Raw genomic sequence first — 20,319 nt, 5'->3', positions numbered from 1 at the left:
AGTAAGGAACATTTATGCTACCAGATAAACATTTTGAGGTGTAAATATTTTTCAATATTTCTAAGCTCGATCCGGAAAAAAATACAATTTTTGCCACTAAGAAATTTTTCCAAACTACATAATATCAAATAATGAAAAAGAAAAGAAAAATATTTACATAGAACGTTCATATTATTCAATAATGTGTGCATCTTTTTTTTTTCAAACCTAAGCTTTTTAAAGTTAAATATAGTTCAAGAAAAACAGGGTAGAGTTAAAAGCCTTTCGTCTCATCAACTCCTTCCCTCCAAGTGACTGTCTTCAGTCTCTCTCTTTTCGCAGCAGTGTTGCATCTCCAGCTATCTTCTAACGCTATTTTCAAAAACTGCTCCTCTGTTCTTGCTAACTGCATGCCTCCCCTCCTCCCCGTGGCCTCGCTGCAAAAGACTTTCTCTTTCTCTCTCCCCTATTCTGTTCACCTCCCTAATACAAGAGTTAACCAGCATTCTAAATCTTTCATTCCTCCTACTTGTCAATTCTGGAACCCCCTACCTGCTTTTGCATTTCCTCCTGCCTATAACTTGAACTCTTTCAAGAGGGAGGCTTCAAAACACCTCGAAATGGAATTTTGGATATATATATATATATATATATATATATATATATATATATATATATATATATATATATATATATATATATATATATATATATATATATATATATATATATATATATATATATATATATACATATATATATATATATATATATATATATATATATATATATATATATATATATATATATATATATATATATATATATATATATATATATATATATATATATATATATATATATATGTATATATATATATATATATATATATATATATATATATATATATATATATATATATATATATATATATATATATATATATATATATATATATATATATATATATATATATATATTAATGTAAGAGGGAAACAGAAAAGAGGAAAAACAATCCCACTGAAGTGCCAGTCCCAAAAGAGATGTCAAGAGAATCATCGAAAATTGAAAGATAAGTGTCTTAAAACCTCCCTCTTGAAGGAGTTCATGTCATAGGAAGGAGGAAATGCAGAAGCAGGCAGGGATTTCCAGAGTTCACCAAAGAAAGGGATGAATGATTGAGAGTATTGGTTAACTCTTGCATCAGAGAGGTGGACAGAATAGGGGTGAGAGAAAGAAGTCTTGTGCTGCGAGGCCGTGGGAGGAGGAGAGGCATGCAGTTAAAATCAGAAGAGCAGTTAGCATGAAAAATAGCAGTAGAAGATGGCAAGAGATGCAACATTGCGGCGATGAGAAAGAGGCTGAAGACAGTCGGTTTGAGGGAAGGAGTTGATGAGAAGAAAAGCTTTTGATTCCACCCTGTCTAAAATAATGGTTTGAGTGGAACCCCTTCCCCCCATACATGTAAAGCATATTCTATACGTGGACGGATAAGGCCCTTGTACAAAGTTAACAGCTTGGGATAGCAGGGAGAGAGAGAGAGAGAAACTGGCAGAGACGACTCAGAACCCCTAACTTCATAGATGCTGTTTTAGCTAGAGATTAGATGTGAAGTTTCCAGTTTAGATTATAAGCAAAGGGCAGACCAAGGATGTCCAGTGTAGAAGAGGGGGACAGTTGAGTGTCACTGAAGAAGAGGTGAGAGTTATCTGGATGGTCGTGTCGAGTTGATAGATGGAAGAACTGAATTTTTGAGACATTGAAGTTTACTCTGCTCCAATGAGAAAATTTTAGAGAGATCAGAAGTCAGCCGTTCTGTGGCTTCCCTGCGTGAACTGTTTACTTCCTGAAGGGTTGGACGTCTACGAAAAGACGTGGAAAAGTGCAGGGTGGTATCACCGGCGTAGGAGTGGATAGGACAAGAAATTTAATTTAGAAGATCATTGTTGAATAATAGTAAGAGAGTGGGTGACAGGATAGAACCCTGTTAATAAATTTAGGAGAAGAGTAGTGACCGACTACCACAGCAGCAAAAAAAAAAAAAAAAAAAAAACGGTCATAAAGGAAACTTGAGATGAAGTTACAGAGAGAAGGGTAGAAGCTGTAGGTGGGTAGTTCGGAAACCAAAGTTTTGTGCCAGACTCTATCAAAAGCTTTTGATATGTCTAAGGCAACAGCAAAGATTTCACCAAAATTCCTAAAAGAGGATGCCCAAGACTCAGTAAGGAAAGCCAGATCACCAGTAGAACGGCCACGACGGAAACCATACTGGCGAATATATATATATATATATATATATATATATATATATATATATATATATATATATATATATATATATATATATATATATATATATATATATATATATATATATATATATATATATATAAACAAGCAAATTAATTAATCAATTAATGTACATGTATTTTCAAACAAAAATTATCATGAAACTCATATTCCCGAAATATTACATCAACACACGGGACTATAGTAGTAGTTATAGTAGTAGTAGTAGTAGTAGTTTTAATGGGGGGAGAGAGAGAGAGAGAGAGAGAGAGAGAGAGAGAGAGAGAGAGAGAGAGAGAGAGAGAGAGAGAGAGAGAGAGAGAGAGAGAGAGAGAGAGAGAGAGAGAGAGAGAGAGAGAGAGAGAGAGAGAGAGAGAGAGAAAACGGAAAAACACTAAGGCAAACTAAACTAAATTAAACACACTCGTCCTCATTAACACTCATTTCTTTCTTCCTTGGTTCACACACACACACACACACACACCATATATATAATAATTCACTAATCACAACAGTACTCACGTGGAGATGAAATATAGCTGAGTTCCTGCAGCAGACGCGAGGACGCCGAGGAGGAGGGTGAGGGCAGGAGAAGGCGCTGAAGGAGGACGTGAGGACAGGAGGAGGCGCTGAAGGAGGACAAGTCGAGAAAGCGAAGGTCCATCACTCAGTTTAGGAGTTTAATTCGTGATGGTGAGTTAGTTCATCTATTTCTTGCTTCTTACTCAGTTGTTTTTCTGGCTCTCGGGCATCCTTCTCACTCTAGATGTGGATAAGGAACGACAGTCTGTGGAGAGATACGGATAAGGCAGTATGGTTCATGTTGTGTCGATGTGTTACTGTCACTGAGTATGTAATAGTTTCTTGCTTCTCATTCAGTTTCTTCACCCCCAGGTTTCCTCCATGCTGTTAATGTGGATACTGAAAGCAGTCTTAGAGGAGAGATATGGATAAGGCAGTGTGCTTCATATGGTGTTGAAAGGTTCCTATCACAAAGTAGATACGGGATAGTTTCTTTAGGCTTGAGGTGTTATTGATGCTTTAATCCACTTCCTGGCTATCAGGATTGGGAGGATGTATGTATTTGTTTATTTTTTTATTTTTTTCTATAATGATTGATAAAAAAAAAAAAAAAAATATATATATATATATATATATATATATATATATATATATATATATATATATATATATATATATATATATATATATATATATATATATATATATATATATATATATATGCTCACAGTGTCCTTCACTTATAGAAAATAGGGGGTATGAGAGCAAAGAGCTTATTTTCTGTGGTGTCTTGGTTAGGTTAGGTGGTAGATATCGGGGCAAATTCACATAATTCCATCTGCATCTCTCTGGTAAACTAGATTCATGTTTTCTGGTAAGTAACATAATGTATTTTGTTGTTACACATGGCATTACTGTTGCTGTATATATATCTTTTACCTAACTTAACCTAACCAAACTGTCTTGTACAGTCCAACTCATTCTCTAACAGGTAATAATTGTGATGGCATGGCATAGGTACATGACAATGATTACTGAAATGTCACTTACCAAAAAATACATATCAGAATGTGCATATCATAGAAAATGGCAGTAAAAATAAGAACATAGGAAAATAAGGAAAGCTGCAAGAAGCCATCAGGCCTCCAGGTGGCAGTACATGTATGAAGCACACATACCTGTGAGTATTTCCATCTATCATTGCCATTAATAAAAATGTCTAATCTTCTTTTAAAGCTCCCTAATGACTCAGCTCTAACAACCTGATTACTGAAGCTGAGAGCTGTAATGGTGACTGCAAAAGGCAGTTGTGAGTCAGTGAGTGATGAAGATGAGGCAAGGGAGGCATGGAGTGGTCAGGGTGAGGCCAGTGGTGGTGCGTCAATGAGTCAGGCAGTGCAGGTCAATGAGTTTGATACTTTCTTCACCTTTAAGAGCAAAAATATTTTAAGGACAAGACTAATTTTCCATTAGGTGTGGACACTTGCTAAATTTATCTGCTAAATTTCTTCCAAAAAATTGCGCATTGACAGAGAGCCTTCTCTCTCCTAAATAAAAACAATAAGTTTTGCTGAGAAGCAATTACTTAATTAATTGAAACTACACTAAAATATATCAGAAGAAAATATTTAGTTTTGAAAATTAATGGGATGCAGTTTACCAAAAAATTTGCATCTAGTTAAGGATGTCTCACAGTACTCAAGGTGAATCTTAGCAGAGCAGCCCGAGCAAATCAAGGCTGTGTGCGAAAGGGATGAACCCATGTGAGGGTCAACAGGCAAAAATTATTGTGTGTCAATACAGCATGCTACTGGGCTCCCCACACCACACCACACTGCCTGCAGGCCACCATTCAGTGCACACACCCATCTTTGGTCTGCTATCATAAGTTGTCCCTACTGGTGCCCTCATGTGATTTTTTTTCCTTTTCTCTCCAGACTTACATACATACATACATATAGCAAAGCTGTCTCTCCCAAAAAGGGGGTAGCCAAGACAGGGCACATAACTTTCACATTCACACTCCTTCACACCACTCTCTTAGCCCCTTGGCCCCCAACAGAGAAAAGAAAGTACTCCTGCCTTTATTCTACAGGGATGAACCACACAGCTTGGACTTAATTATACCTTTTGGTGCTTCTATTCAATGACATCCCCAAAAATAAGGAGTTAACCCAAGCTTTTGTCTCTGGGATAATTAGAGAACAAGAAACGAGTTAGCTGGTTCAACTGAAGTCTGTCATTGTGTTATCCCGTACAGGCTGCAGGCAGTTGTGTGTGAAGTAGTACTGCCACACCAGCTCATATTTCTTGGTATGGGAGGCTAAAGAAGATCTCTTCTAATGCTGAGAACATTTTTAAGGGAAGTTTGAGAAGAATCTTCACAACACCTGGATGGAATGCCTGACTTCTGATCTCTCTAAAACTTCTGATTGGGGCAGAGCAAACTTGGTATTGTTCAATGTCTCAGAAACTCAATTCCTTCATCTATCAACTTGACACTGCCTTCCAGATAACTATCCCCTCTTCTTCAATGATATTCAACTGTCCCACTCTTCTACACTGAACATCCTTGGTCTGTCCTTTTTCTTATAATCTAAGCTGGAAACTTTACATCTCATCTCCAGATAAAACAGCTTCTATGAAGTTAGGCATTCTGAGACATCTCTGCCAGTTTTTCTCAACCCCCTCAGCTGCTAACTCTGTACAAGGGCCTTATCTGTCCATGTATGGAGTATGCTTCACATGTCTGGGGGGTTCCACTCATACTCCTCCTTTAGACAGGGTGGAATCAAAAGCTTTTTGTCTCATCAACTCCTCTCCTCTAACTGACATCTTCAGCCTCTTTCTTATCACTGCAGTGTTGCTTCTCATGCTATCTGCTAACTGCTCTTCTGATCTTGCTAACTGCATGTTTCCCCTCTTACTACAGCCTCACTGCACAAGACTTTCTTCTTTCTCTCACCGCTAGTCTGTCCACCTCTCTAATGCAAGAGTTAACCAGTATTCTCATTCATTTATCCCTCTCTCTAATAAACTCTGGAACTCCCTGCCTGCTTCTGTATTTCCAACTTCCTATGACACTTATCCTTCAATTTTTTACTATCACTTCAGATCCTATTTGGGGACCGGCATCTCAGTGGATTTTTTTTTTATTAGATTTTTGTTGCCCTTGGCCGGTAAAAGTGACAGACACCAGTTAATTCATCTCACTCTTGTCCTTCATTTCCTTTGTTTTTACTTTCCTAATAAGGTCTGGGACTCTTCCATACTTTACACCTTTACTCTGTGATGATTCATGCAAGCTATCCAAATGTCCCACATTTCTGATATTCTAGCAACCCTTATAAAGATTAACAGACTTACACTATAATTCCTGTTTGTCGTATAATTGAGACTATGTATTTCTGTCATTTCAGAAAGTACAATCTGCCACTGCAACAGTCAGAGGAGTGTGGCCGAGTGTGCTCACTATGTCTTGAAATGTGGTAGGGAGATGCAGACTTCCTCAGAAGAATGACATGTTGACACACTTTCTAAATTGCAAATATAGAGAACTGCTTGAGCAAACAAATACACTTCTTTCCAGTTATGTGGGTATCTTAGTCATAAGAGTAATCAAGTTTGAAAGTGCCATACACACAAGACTGACCACCAGACTTGTATGCAACCACTGCAGCTCAGTATGTAACTAAAATTAAGGAGCAAAGGTCCTTGCATCTCTTCTCTTACTGATTTCAGTCATACCAGAATACTTAACTATGAGTGTAAGTCTAGTCTGAAAGACAAAATTTACTTTCATGAGCTCTTTGTCATAACCTATACAGTTGCAAAGAGACCTCAGGGTGATCAATATAATGTGCACATTTTGATGATCCATATATCAGCTGAGGATGAGCAGGCCAGCTACAGACATAGAGGACATCTTGCCCCCCAAGCCCCAGGCACCACACCCTAGTGACTGCTGTGGCACTGGCTGCTGCCCCTGCGTGCACGACATCTACGAGCAGGACCTGAAGGCCTGGCGCCAGCAGTGTGACCTTATAAGGGGCGGCACACAGGAGGAGCACCAGACCGGCGCTGCCATAGAGCCACACAAGTGGACTGAATTTGAAATCATTAAAATTGATCAAGTAAACAAGGATACTATTTTGTACAGTTTCAAAATACCAGATAACAAGAGTTTGGGAATCAAAGTTGGGCAGCATGTAATAGTGAAGCAAACAAAAAATGGAAGGCTGTGCACCCGTCAGTACACTCCCATCACAGACATAGATAAACAGGGCATCTTTGAGGTGCTCATTAAGATTTATCCAAATGGAAAAGTCACACAAGTCATCAAGAACTGGAAGGTTGGAGATTTCATCCCTTGGCGAGGACCCTTTGGTGATTTCCTATACACACCAAACACCTACAAGTGTATATTGATGTTGGCAGCTGGCACAGGCATTGCTCCAATGTACCAGATTGTTAAGAGCATCATGCAAAATGAAGATGATGAGACAGCTGTTAAGCTCTGTTATGCCTCAAAAACCTTCTCAGATGTCTTGCTTCGCAGTGAGCTGGCAGAGTTTTGTCAATACTGGAATTTCACCATGTGTTACTACCTCAGTGAGGAGAAGGATGTAAGGGGCAACAAGAGATACAGGGAGGAGGCAGAGGCCAGGAGGCTGAGTAAGGCAGAGGTGCAGCAGGAGCTCGAGAGAGGCCCACTGCACTCCACTCTTGTACTTGTGTGTGGAACCAAGTCCTTCGAAAAAGATATGGTTAACAGTGCCAAAAATGTAAATGTTCCTGATGAAAATATTTATAAATTCTAATAATATACCTTGAAACCCAAAAGCTTATGCATTATATGGTTTTAAGGGATATTGATATATTTTACATACAACTTAGATGTATATTTATGCTCAATATATTTTACACAACCCCCTAAGGTAGAGGGACACAGTCAGGTAGGAAGAATACTGCCACAATATTCCTTGCGAGTCATAATACAGACACAGTGAAGGGCCTGGAGGTCCCTCCTCTGTAATCTTACTGCTGAGACAACGCATGGTGTCATGTCTTGGCTATGCCCACCTTATAGGAGATGGCAGCATGATATACAGATGTACATAGATGCATATTCTTTACCTATACCTCATAAATGTGATATCTACAGGATGTGTTTATGCAGCACTCAAGTTGGTGTGGGAGACTCAGCAGCCAGTGTGTGGCTAAGCCTCTCCCTAACAGATGAGTGAACATGTCTCAGTGGCCAAAATGATTAAGAAAGTGACATTTGTGTGAAATATAAATAAACTTATTTAGAAAATATAATTCTCCTTTCTTCATATGAACCTTTATTAACCGACTACTACCATTTCTTTCCTGCACCTCCACCCACTCAATATTCACAACCACACAATGGTGGTGGTGGTGGTGGTGATGGTGGTGGCAGCAGCGGCGGCGGCGGCGGTGGTGGTGGTGGTGGTGATGATGGTGTGATGATGATGGTGGTGATGGTGATGATGATGATGAAGACGACAATAATAATCTTCACTGCACTACTAAACCAACCTACCATTAAGGCACACTCTCCCCCTCCTCTTCACTGTCGGAGCTTTCACTGTCATCTTCATCCTCAAACTCCAGTTCCTTCTCAGTTAGGACCTCCAGCTCCTCAAGTGGAAGCCTCACTCTCATTCCTTTCTCTGTCATGAGTTTCACCACCTCTCTCAGCATGCCGGGCAGCAGTCGCACACAGTCCAGGTACACACTCTGGTGAGGAATGGAAATATCACATTAAATTCATCAAATCATATTTATTCATCTGAAGTTAAGTGCACATTATGACATAATGACAATGTATCTTTATTTAAATTAGAAATGGACAAAATGGAATACATCCCTGGTTAAAAAAAAAAAGGGATGGCATAAGTGTAGCAAGACAAAAACACCAACAACAAGTACTGCTGCCATGACTTGCAATAAGTAATATAAAAAAAATTAATCTTATGCTGTATTCCAACTTTATGGCATGGGAAAGGGTGTAGAGGGAATTGATCCAGGCCTCTGCTGAGCTGGTGAGTGGCATGGATTACAGCATGTCCCTCTGACCACAGATCTTACCTTGACTCCTGGGCAGTGCACCAGGGCCCTGTATGTGAGGTTCTTGAGTCCTTTGGGTCGAGTGGCAGCAACCAAGGCCAGGTACAGCCTCCATAGCAGGGGGCAGTGGCTTCCAGGGGGCCTACTCACAGCCTGCTCCAGCATGCTCTCCAGCCTGTGACCACAGCTCAGCAATCCTGGAAGGACAGGAGGCTATGGAAGGACCACCACCAGATATGAATCAAGCCACACAAAACTCCACCTAGACATGCAAGCCTCAGCACCAAATAATTACATATCATCCTACATATAAAATGAACCTCTGTATTAGAAAGAAAATCTGAGGATACAAAAACACGAGATGCACACCAGCAAGCACAGATGTATGCACACACCAGGACAGCCTTACCATCGCTGGTGTGAGTGATGAGGGTGATGGTCTTGTGGATGTGAGGCAGCAGCTGGGACACCAGGGTGATGATGGAGCACCTCTCTGAGGACAGTGTCTCAAGTCCACCTATCAGGTTACGCCAACTCTGAGGGAAGACATGAATGGAGATCACTGTTTGTATCTCATTAACAAAGGGATTTAATTTTCTTTCATACTAAAAGAAAAGATGTAATAAAATGTGTACATTGTGAGTAAAAAATGCCAATCTAAAGGTACTGCTTGTTGTGTTCATGTTGCTTTTAGCTTTGAAAACTTTTTTTGTATGTTTCTCTCTTACATGCCACCACACAAGTACAAGGAAGTACAGTATATCTATCAATACATCAGGGCTCCTCCCTTAAAAGGAGGATAAGACTTTAAATCTTGCCTCATGAGATGAGCCAGTGCTGTAAATGATATACACAGATAGGAACTGTATTTATTTCTATTCAATATTCTGTGTAAATTGTCTGTTTATATCTCATTTTATTAAACAGTAAACTTTAACATGTCAATAATTTTACCTGGTTTTGAGCAAGGAGGAGTAGAAATCTTGGGTTCTCTGGTGCAGCCTTGAGGGCAGCAGTGAGAACAGACCTCAGGCACACTGGTGACATCCTGCCATCCTTCACCAGGTGCCCCAGGTGTCCTGAAGCCTCAATGATCCACAAATAATCTTCATACAAGCACTCTAAGATCTTTGCTTTAATAGTTTTACTATGATCTTTTTTTGTGCTTCTGGTATTAGTCTTGCCCTCTGAGGGTAGAGGTGTGTCCTCCAATTTTAGAGACGCCGCCTCACTGACTTTCTCTATGGTGGATTCAAACACAAGACACGCTGGACGGAAGCCGATGGTGAGAAGCTGTATGAGGGCAAGGAAAGTCACTGCTTTGATGGCAAGAATCTTTTCGTTTTCTTTCTGAGTGTCACTATTGCTCATATCAATTACTGAGAGGCTGTGATGATCTTGCAGTTGAAGTAATTTTTTCTTGGCTTTCAAAAGATTTCCACCAAGTGGCAGTGACCCATCTGGTGTTACAAACTTTCCTTCAATGACTAGTGAACAAACTGACTGCAGGATGTTGTTACTGTGACATCCACTGCGGATGTTGACTTCTTGATCCATTTCGAGATGAATGTAAGAAAGATAGAGATCCATTACTGCACTGAAGTCTTCATTGTTTGATTCTAGTGCTTTGCCAGAGGCTGTACCAACTGTCAAGGCAGTAACATAAACATTCTCAGCCTCTACCACATGACCCATTGTCTCTTCCACCTTCCCATACTCCTGGTACACAGGCAAACATGTTCTGAACTCGTCTGACTTCAAAATGCTTTTTATTTGCTTCTTGATTTCCTTCCCCAGACTCTTCAACTTGCCTTCATTCCCAGTCAGCACCTTGGCTTGGTAGTGAGTGCCCAGCAATTTAATGTGCAGGAGAGTTAAGTACCTTCTGTGCTGGAGCTCAAACACACTGGCTGCTTGTTGGACTGCCCTACATAGGAACTGGTAATATGCATCACACACAGGCATGGTGACAGAGGGGCCAACAGACTCAAAACTCAAAAAATTCTTATCTGCATCATTTTGTTTCTTGTGGAAGTGATTCCCAAACAAATTAGCATCACTGAGTGTTTCAATCACCAGGGGTCTGAACACTTCCCCAGTCTTGGTGCTGAGGCTCTTGGGATTCTTGGGACTTGGCAACCCCTGACAACTGGAGTCTTCAATATCAGGAACCCCAAGGAATCTTAGGAACTGAAGGACAAGGTAAAATTTCTCCTCATCTGAGATGAGAGTGAAGAGATGCGGTGAAAGTTCATCCAGTGGAACCATCCTGTCAGGGTCCTCACAGTCCTCAGGGTCCTGCTCCCAGGGAAGCCAGTGTCTCATCTCACGGGAGGTCTCCAGGGCCAGCCACAATGTGGAGGTGGTGCCACCCCGGGCTATAAGGTCATCATCCTCATCAACTGTCCCCTCTGAAAGGAAGAAATGAGAAAACAATAAGAGGATATTCAAATATAAAGTATTTATACTTACTGTATTCAAAGAGATACATTTTCATTACCTCTTTCTTCCACCTCAAATTCAAATGTGGTATTTGATTTTTAATGATCACTTTCCAAAACGAGTATCACAAAGCTTACCTAATATTACTTCTGGAAATTGAACAGGTTCCCTTCTCTGCATAACTTGAGCCCAACCCACAGCATTCTCTTCACCAAACCTGATAAAACAAACAGTAGTCATGTCAATCATAATAATAGTGGACTGTATAAAACCTTGTCTGAAGAAGTAATGAACATTACAATACTAGTATACTAATTAGGCAAATTTGGTGCTCACTTATACTAAACATACATAAGATTACAAATACAGCATGCACACCAAAATTTTATTCTCAACAACAATTTATTCCTTTGGCTTTCCATCCCACATGAATGCATGGCCTCCCTGGGCCTTCATGCAGGAAACAAAAAATTAAAATTGTCAGATTCATGCCTTACTCTCCAGATGCCTCTGATGCCATGACATATTTATACAAAAAACAGTATTACAAAATACTTTACTACCTTGCAGCTCTTGAGTCCCAGAAAGGTTCCAAGAGTGCCAGCTTGGCCTCCAAGGTGACATCCTTGGCACGGGAATGCTTGGGGCAGAAGAGATTGAGCTCCACCAGTGCCTGGAACAGTGCTATTGACCTCTCCATGTAGCCACCCTGGCGCCACACGTGAGCCACTTGTATCGACACGTCCACCAGACACCTGCCAATGTCCTGAGGCGCCGCATGGGTCAGAAACACCCCGTCCCTCATCTGCTGCAGCTTCTCCGTGCACTTGCCAAACGTTCGGACAGCTGACGCAAGGCTGAAGGAGGTGAAGTGAGTCTGTACATATGCCAGGTATTTGTGCCACACACTGATCTTGTTTGGGAAACTGAAAACAAGGGTATCCCACTCCTGCTTGAGTTTTTTGTCATCCCACAGGTCCTTGCCAATCTCCAGGCGTTCAAAGCATAGCTCAAGGTTCCTCATATTCTTCTTTATGGCTGTGTCAAGTATGGAAACCTTTCTCTCAGCCAGAGCCTTTTGTGTCAGCTTATGTTTCTTCCCCTCACCATCTTTGTTGTTCCCATCATCTCCCCGGTAGAGTACCTTGTAGGAGTTGTCTTGAAACCTCACAAATTCCAGCCAAAGGGCAATATTGTGTGGCTCTTTACCCAGCCGTTCATTGTACCTCTTAGCATTACTCTGCCACATCTCATACTCCGCATCTTGGTGTGTCTCTATATTGTCCTCAAGGGTGAGTCCTCCTGTGCCAGATATGTACTCCTCTGTCTTGCTGTCATATATCCCCAGAGAGTTGACTGCTGATGCTGGTGCACTCTTGACTTTGGCTTCCTCTGCATAGGTGAGAGAAAGGGGCATGTAGTTCTCATGTAGAGTGTCTGTGGTTGACAGAAGCCTCTTCACTGGTGTGGGGTCAGAGTACAGAGTTCTCAAAGCAGTCTTCTTAAAATACCTTAAGGGCTTTTTTTTCTGGTTGGAGTTGTGATGTTGTGAATGTCCTAATTCTCCCTTGGTGCTTGTCCTGTACCTGCAGAAAAGGAAGAATGATTATTTCAAGATTTTTTCATGTGATTTTTTTTTTGTATTCTAAGATGTGATTAAAAATTCAAACAACGAATAAAAGCAACACAAGCAAGTTTTTTATATTGTTTAAGTAGTGAAGAAAAGTTTTTATAAACTGCAGTTAGCAAACACAACTGTTCCAGACTAAATATTTACTACCCACAAGAATACATGCTCTGCTAGATGAACTATGGCTACAGCATAAAAGGGGACAAGTTCAAACTGTCTCCACTCAGCCAGATATTCAGACCCAGGTACTCTTGTCCATAAGCTGATAGTACTAATTCCTACAGCACCATAAATATATCAGTAAATTATGTAGTCTGAAAACTTAGCTTGGGATGAGATGTGAAGTTTCCAGCTTAGATTATATGTAAAGGACAGACCAAGGATGTTCAGTGTAGAAGAGTGGGAAAGTTGAGTGTAACTGAAGAAGAGGGGATAGTTGTCTGGAAGGCTGTGTCGAGTTGATAGATGGAGGAATTGAATTTTTTGAGGCATTGAACAATACTAAGTTTGCTCTGCCCCAATCAGAAATTTTAGAGAGATCAGAAGTCAGGCATTCTGTGACTTCCCTGCAAGAACTGTCTACTTCCTGAAGGGTTGGGCATCTACAAAAGACACAGAAAAGTGCAGGGTGCTATTATCAGCTTAGAAGTGGATAGGAAAAGAAGTTTGGCTTAGAAGATCAATGATTAATAATAGGAAGAGAGTGGGTGACAGGACAGAACCCTCAGGAACACCACCGTTAATAGATTTAGAACAGTGACCATCTACCACAGCAGCAAAAGAATGGTCAGAAGGAAACCTGAGATGAAATTACAGAGGGAAGGATAGAAGCTATAGGAGGGCAGTTTTGGAAATCAAAGCTTTCTGCCAGACACTATTAAAAGCTTTAGATATGTTTAAAGCAACACAAAAGTTTCACCAAAATCTCTAAAAGAGGATGACCAAGACTCAGTAAGGAAAGCCAGAAGGTCACCAGTAGAGTGGCCTTGATGGAACCCATACTGGCAATCAGATAGAAGGTCGTGAAGTGATAGATGTTTAAGAATCTTCCTGTTGAGGATAGATTCAAAATCTTTAGAGGCAGGAAATTAAAGCAATAGGATGGTAGTTTGAGGGATTAGAATGGTCAACCTTTATAGGAACAGGCTGAATGTAGGCAAACTTCTAGCAAAGAAAGGTAGATGTTGACAGACAGAGTTGAAAGAGTTTGACTAGGCAAGGTGCAAGCATGGAAGCACAGTTTCGGAGAACAATAGGAGGGACCCCATCAGGTCCATAAGCTTTCCAATGGTTTAGGCCAGCGAGGGCATAGAAAACATCACTGCAAAGGATTTTAATGGGTAGCACAAAGTGGTCGGAGGGTGGAGGAGAGGGAGGAACAAGCCCTGAATTGTCCAAGGTAAAGTTTTAACAAAGGTTTGAGTGAAGAGTTCAGCTTTTGAAATAGATGAGATGGCAGTGGTGCCATCAGGTTGAAATAAAGGAGAGAAAGATGAAGAAGCAAAGTTATTGGAGATGCTTTTGGGGAAGTACCAGAAGTCACGAGAGGAGTTAGATCTTGAAAGATTTTGACACTATTAATGAAGAACAGACACTTGTTTAGGCCAGCTGATACAGGCTGGTCTGGTTGGACAAAGCCTGTGTTAACTTGTACTATACAGGAAATGGACAGGCCAGACTTGACTACTTTTACATTTTATATGTACCTTATTTATCAATATGATATAGAATTTTTTTTTTTTGGGGGGGGAATTAATGCCAACCCTGCTTACATCCCTCATATCAAGGTTGCATAACTCTCAAACCAAAATTTCCGAAGCTCTCATACCAAGACAGTCACAAGGCCCAACACTGCTCTTTCACCATGACTATTTTCAAAGGCCACAGCAATAACTAGCCAGGTTCTCAAGAGTATCTTCTATTAATAATGTTCTAATATTTTATTTTTTTCATAGTATTTTATGGTTCTAATGATTTGTCAGTCATTAGAACCATAAAATACTATGAAAATAGTGGAAGTGCAGTGCAGAAGTGTTTGAGGATGTGGTCCAAAGTCATCCAAATATCACAAGGTGAGCTCTGTCCCACCTGGCTAGCTGTGTGTAGTGGGTGGTGGCAAGAGTCCTGTTGTTGCTGTCCCCCTCAGTACTAATGAAGAACGCCTCCTCTGGCTTCAAGATCCCTTGCACGTCCTCCAGGAAGACACTTTTGTTGCTAGACAAGATCTTCTCAGCACTGAGGGACAAGAAAAGAATGTATCATGGGATGAACCTTTATAAAATTAATTAAAATACGTGCAGTATACATGCACTTCATCTCTTCACTCAGCAAGAAAATAAAAAAATTCTGATTGCCAAACCAAGAGCCAAAGAAAAATTTTATAAATAATAGAAGATGCAGTAAAAGCAGCATTACAAGTCATAAGTGGAGCTTAGTTAAGTATTTCATTGGTTCATCCAATGACAAGCACCATTCACTCTACACAGTGCATAGGACAGTCTAGATCACATACATAAGACTTGTTTTCAGTACTGGGTGACTAACTGCTTTAAATCTCACACCTCAAGCAAAGACAGATGCCTGATCATCACAACAACAGTCAAAAACACAAAGAGAGTGTTCACATACTGGAACATGAGATGCTGGAGACAGGAAGACAAAATCACAATGGACTCAAGTACAGCTCCATAAGAAAAAAATAAAAATAAATAAATAAATAAATAAATAAATAAATAAATAAATAAAATAAATATAAATTACCAGGGGCTTGAAGTAATAAAGGGAAGACCTTTAAAGAGTAAAGAAGAGCACTGAAAGAGACAACTAAAGCTTCAAAAATCATATAACAAATTATATTGTATAAAAGGTGTCTGCTATATTAATAACCAGCATACTGCCTTCTGTAAATCCCTGTAGCAAGTGTACCTGAAACATCTTCTCATTAGTGACAACATACCTTCCACTCTATTTCCCTTTCATTTATCTATCCATATGCCAGGCTGGCAACCCTACACACAGTGGCTCAGACAAAGCACCACACACATCATTCACACTCTTAGCCCTGCCCTGGTTGTAGGAATAAAAGAACACACAAACATAAGAAAATATGGTCTACATGTGGCAGTCCCTGTATGAAACATGAAAGGGTTAGTCTAGTGGACACCTTACAGACAAAGAAAAAGCACCTCCCTTTTGTACCATTTAATTTCTATAAGGGAAGCAAGCAAAGCAATGCAGTGAGTGACCAGACAGATGTGATTGGAGTCATGAAGGAAGCAGTGATAAAGTGTAGCACACTATCATTGTTGTTATATTATTTATTTATTTGTAAATGTAATCTGGCTGCTAATGCTGCACTATCCAGCTGGTATAAATCATTAAGTTAAAGTTGTTCATAAATTAGGCAGGCTCATCAACGGTGTGTGTGTGTGTGTGTGTGTGTGTGTGTGTGTGTGTGTGTGTGTGTGTGTGTGTGTTTATATATGAAGGGCACTAGTGGCCAAGGACAAAAAAAAAAGAAAAAAAAAATGAAAGAAAAAAAAAGAAAAAGAAGCCCACTTAACTGCCAGTCCCAAGAGAAAGATCAATAGTGTCATCCAGAATTGCTGACTTCCCTGCACTCAATCTTGTATACTGTGTTGACAGAGGAGCCAGGAAGCCCATTACGTGAGACGAGAGAAATTGAGTGAATACCCAAGCCAGGATGCCCACAACAGCTGTGCCTTACCTGACGCGTGTGTGCTGGGTGCTCCTCGAGGCCGTCACCTTACTCCCTGACATACTCCCCCTCGACCTTGACCTCTTCTGCCTTGATCTTGATCCTGACTTAGATCTCCGCCTTGTTGATCTGGACCTTGACCGCGATCTCTTTCTTGACCTTGACCTCCTTCTTGACCTCGACCTTGAATAGGACCTCCTTCTTGACCTGGATCTTGAACTCTGCCTTGACTTTAACTGGAAACTCTTTCTTGATTTAGATCTCCTCCTTGACCCTGAGCAGGACCTCTTTCTTGACCTTGACCTTGAACTCCTTCTTGACCTTGACTGAGACCTCCTTCTTGACCTTGACTGAGACCTCCTTCTTGACCTTGACTGAGACTTCCTTCTTGACCTTGACTTCGATCTCCTCCTTGACCTTGACTGGGACCTCCTCCTTGACCTAGATTCTGACCTTGACCTTTCCCTTGATCCTGACTGCCTCTTCTCTCTTGACTCGGATCTAGACCTTGATTTCCTTTTCCTTTTCTTGCTTGGTGACCTCACTCTTCTTTCTATCGACAATGATCTTGCTTCTGACCTCCTCTTCACCCTCTGCCTTGCTGGTGACCTTGATGCTGTCCTACCTCTCTTGTCCTTGGAGGATGACCTTGATCCTGCACTGTTTGACCTTGATTTTTGTGACCTGAAAGCAGAAGAAAGATCACTAAGTGGTTAAAGATTCCCTCAACATAATTTATCTTCAAGTTCACATTTCATGTCTTCATTTACCTCCTCTCATCCTCACTGGATGATGAATAATCTTCACTTGATTCATTCTTCCTTTTCTTCTTTTTTTTCTTTTTCTTGTTTTTCTTTTTATCCTTTTTCTTCTTCCTGTGCTGCAAGGAGCTTGGCACAGCATCTGCAAGGTTGCCTGTCACTTCTTCAGGTTCTGGGATTGCCAGCCCCTCTTCTGCTGCAACACTGAAATGGAGACAAGGGGAATGACTCAACACAGTAACACATCACAGGCAGGCTTAGCATAAAGAAAATCCACCCCAAACACTCACCTCCCCCCCTAAAAAAATGCGTGTTTTTTAATATTTTATCTATAAAAATTTAGTTTTATATCATATTGGTAAATAAGGTCTATATATGTATAGACGGCCCCCTACTTGATGAAGCAGCTTTCCTACCTATATTTCAAACAAAAGCAACACCTGTCATCATTTTTTTTAATGGATTAGCTAGAGCTGCCTTTGACATGAATCTTGGACCTGCCTTCTTCCTCTCCCCCTTCACATCCCCATCCCAGTCCCTTTCCCCATCCTCCCTGCTTCTCATACCTCCTTCATACATACATACATGCATACATACATACATACATAGTGAGAGAGAGAGAGAGAGGAAGAGAGCGAGCACTCAGGTACACCACACAGTTATTTAAACTTCCAGTAAGAAAAAAAAGATAGCAATATCCTGTGTTTGTCTAAGTACTCGTATGTAACAAGTTCAACTAATATTTTCATACTTTCTATCCTGGAAGTTTAAACTGATTTACATATAGATATGAGGAATAAACAATAAATAAATAAAACCAAAAAATAAATAAATAAAAACACCCAAAAAAATAATGGGTTGGGTTTAAAAAAAACTGAGGTATTTTCCAACACTGATCACAGGTAAACAAGTATTACAAAACTGGCTGGCAGCAGAAATTAGTAAATCAATGAGATCATGCACATAATGTATGTAAAAAAATTGTAATAATAAATAAAATAAAATAAAAAAAAACAGCTAAATTTGTGGATGGTTGAGTCTGAATTTATACTGTTAGATTTTTGTATGCTAACAAATATCCACATTCAGTAATATTCAGGCTTACTAATTCATACTACGACATTACAAGCACTGGAGCCTTACCTTTGTATGGGAGGCGGCTGGCCAACCTCAGGGGGACAGCTTGCATTGCACAGCCAGGAGAAGGATGCACCAGCAGGTTGGGATGCACTGTCTGGAAGGTGTATTGCACTGTATGATATGCTGGCAGGCAGGAGTATAACATGTCATTCATTCAACTTTCTTTCTGTTTCCATCCTTTCTAAAAGAGCAGTATGAGTAGAACTCCCCCCATTTATACATGTGAAGCATTCTCCATACATGGACAGATGAGGCCCCTGTACAGAGTTAGCAGCTGGAGGGAGTGGGAGGGTGAGAAGAAACTGGCAGAGATGACTCAGAATGCCTAACTTCATAGATGCTGTTTTAGCTCAAGTCATGATCCACACAATGAAACCAGAAGTTAAATTAATCCAAACCTCTGATGAAAACACTGTCATTTCAATATTACACAAACTAACATGGAAAAATACCAAAACAGCTGCATTTAGCTGGAAAAATCTAAAACACTCCTGTCCATATATATATATATATATATATATATATATATATATATATATATATATATATATATATATATATATATATATATATATATATATATTTTTTTTTTTTTTTTTTTTTTTTTTTTTTTTTTTTTTTTTTTTCATATGGTGGAGCAGTCATTATGACATGTCTTAGTGTTTGGGACTGGCACCTCAGTGGGCCTTTATTTCGTTCTTTTGCTGTCCTTGGCCAGCGCCCCTCTTGCATAAAAATAAAAAGTCAGCACACCACTCATGTCCCAGTCACTCACCTTCATTGGAGTAGGCAGGGAATAGTGCCATGTCTCCTGTGGCTAACCCCAGGCACTGATTCTTGTGTCTTCCTCTCTAACTTCCAGTGAATTCCTACAGTCTGTTACCGTCTCCTCTTTCACCCAGTGCGTCACGGAGCGGCACACTACCACCTCTTCATCGCCTCGCACTGCACTGAGCGGGTAACGTTTTGTGATGATCAGCTGATAATATGAGTTCTGTCTTGCCAACGGCGCTTCTTTCCTCTTGATCTTAATACTGCGGTTGCTGACCTTTTATTTTTATTTTTATTCTCCTTATTTTCTTCTTTGGACCTGTTACTCATTGAATACCTGATTAAATCACTCTCCTCTGTCTTTCTCTAGTTCCCTAAATGTTTCAGTTATATATATATATATATATATATATATATATATATATATATATATATATATATATATATATATATATATATATATATATATATATATATATATATATATATATATATATATATATATATATATATATATATATATATATATATATATATATATATATATATCATGAGACATTTTTCTTATAATCTGCATCGAGAACACCTCAGCACAAAGTAACATCACGTTTTTATGTATGGGTGCGACTACCCAAGCCCAGTTTTACATAGGTAGGAGACATGTTGCAGCCGACGTTCTCGAGACACTCCTCGGCTGTTTCGGCGTTTCCATTCATTCCGAATCGCTGGATGAACGTCTTCTTAAGAATATTTTGTTGAACTCTCTGGCGTCGCAGCAGGGAAACGGGCTCTCTCTCTCTCTCTCTCTTGGGAGCCATCACAGCTCATTATATAATGTCGGTCCCTCCGTGATTGGCCAGCATACTGCTGCACTCCCGACCAATCATCCTCCATGCCACTTCTGATCTCTCCGAGCTGCCTCCGCTAGCAGCTCATTCATCATTGTCAATGCTTATTTTAACTAACCGGCGGCA

General features: G+C 40.0%; 2 protein-coding genes across 4 annotated transcripts; one reads left to right on the top strand and one right to left on the bottom strand.

The window, feature by feature from the left end:
* The first annotated feature begins 2,820 nt into the window (after window positions 1-2,820).
* LOC135090215 (NADH-cytochrome b5 reductase-like) lies at window positions 2,821-8,107 on the top strand. Of its 2 annotated transcripts, none has more exons than XM_063986708.1 (3): window positions 2,821-2,961; window positions 6,210-6,473; window positions 6,678-8,107. In XM_063986708.1, exons 2-3 carry the CDS (start codon window positions 6,312-6,314, stop codon window positions 7,608-7,610), a joined length of 1,095 nt encoding a protein of 364 aa, XP_063842778.1. In that variant the 5' UTR covers window positions 2,821-2,961; window positions 6,210-6,311; the 3' UTR covers window positions 7,611-8,107. The 2 variants fall into 2 exon arrangements, with proteins under 2 accessions (XP_063842778.1, XP_063842779.1); XM_063986709.1 differs by lacking the exon at window positions 2,821-2,961 and adding an exon at window positions 3,538-3,970.
* Window positions 2,915-19,614, bottom strand: LOC135090213 (nuclear exosome regulator NRDE2-like). Of its 2 annotated transcripts, XM_063986699.1 has the most exons (12): window positions 19,350-19,614; window positions 18,578-18,668; window positions 17,444-17,638; window positions 16,683-17,357; window positions 15,044-15,190; window positions 11,889-12,911; window positions 11,463-11,542; window positions 9,838-11,294; window positions 9,293-9,419; window positions 8,905-9,080; window positions 8,357-8,553; window positions 2,915-3,055 (listed from the first exon to the last, which is right to left on the bottom strand). In XM_063986699.1, exons 1-11 carry the CDS (start codon window positions 19,378-19,380, stop codon window positions 8,359-8,361), a joined length of 4,197 nt encoding a protein of 1,398 aa, XP_063842769.1. In that variant the 5' UTR covers window positions 19,381-19,614; the 3' UTR covers window positions 2,915-3,055; window positions 8,357-8,358. The 2 variants fall into 2 exon arrangements, with proteins under 2 accessions (XP_063842769.1, XP_063842768.1); XM_063986698.1 differs by lacking the exon at window positions 2,915-3,055 and having other exon boundaries at window positions 7,670-8,553; window positions 19,350-19,612.
* Between the last annotated feature and the right edge of the window lie 705 nt (window positions 19,615-20,319).

The sequence above is a fragment of the Scylla paramamosain genome, chromosome 34 (genome assembly GCF_035594125.1).
Source record: "Scylla paramamosain isolate STU-SP2022 chromosome 34, ASM3559412v1, whole genome shotgun sequence".
Taxonomy (NCBI): domain Eukaryota; kingdom Metazoa; phylum Arthropoda; class Malacostraca; order Decapoda; family Portunidae; genus Scylla; species Scylla paramamosain.
This window is presented reverse-complemented; position numbering and strand designations above follow the sequence as displayed.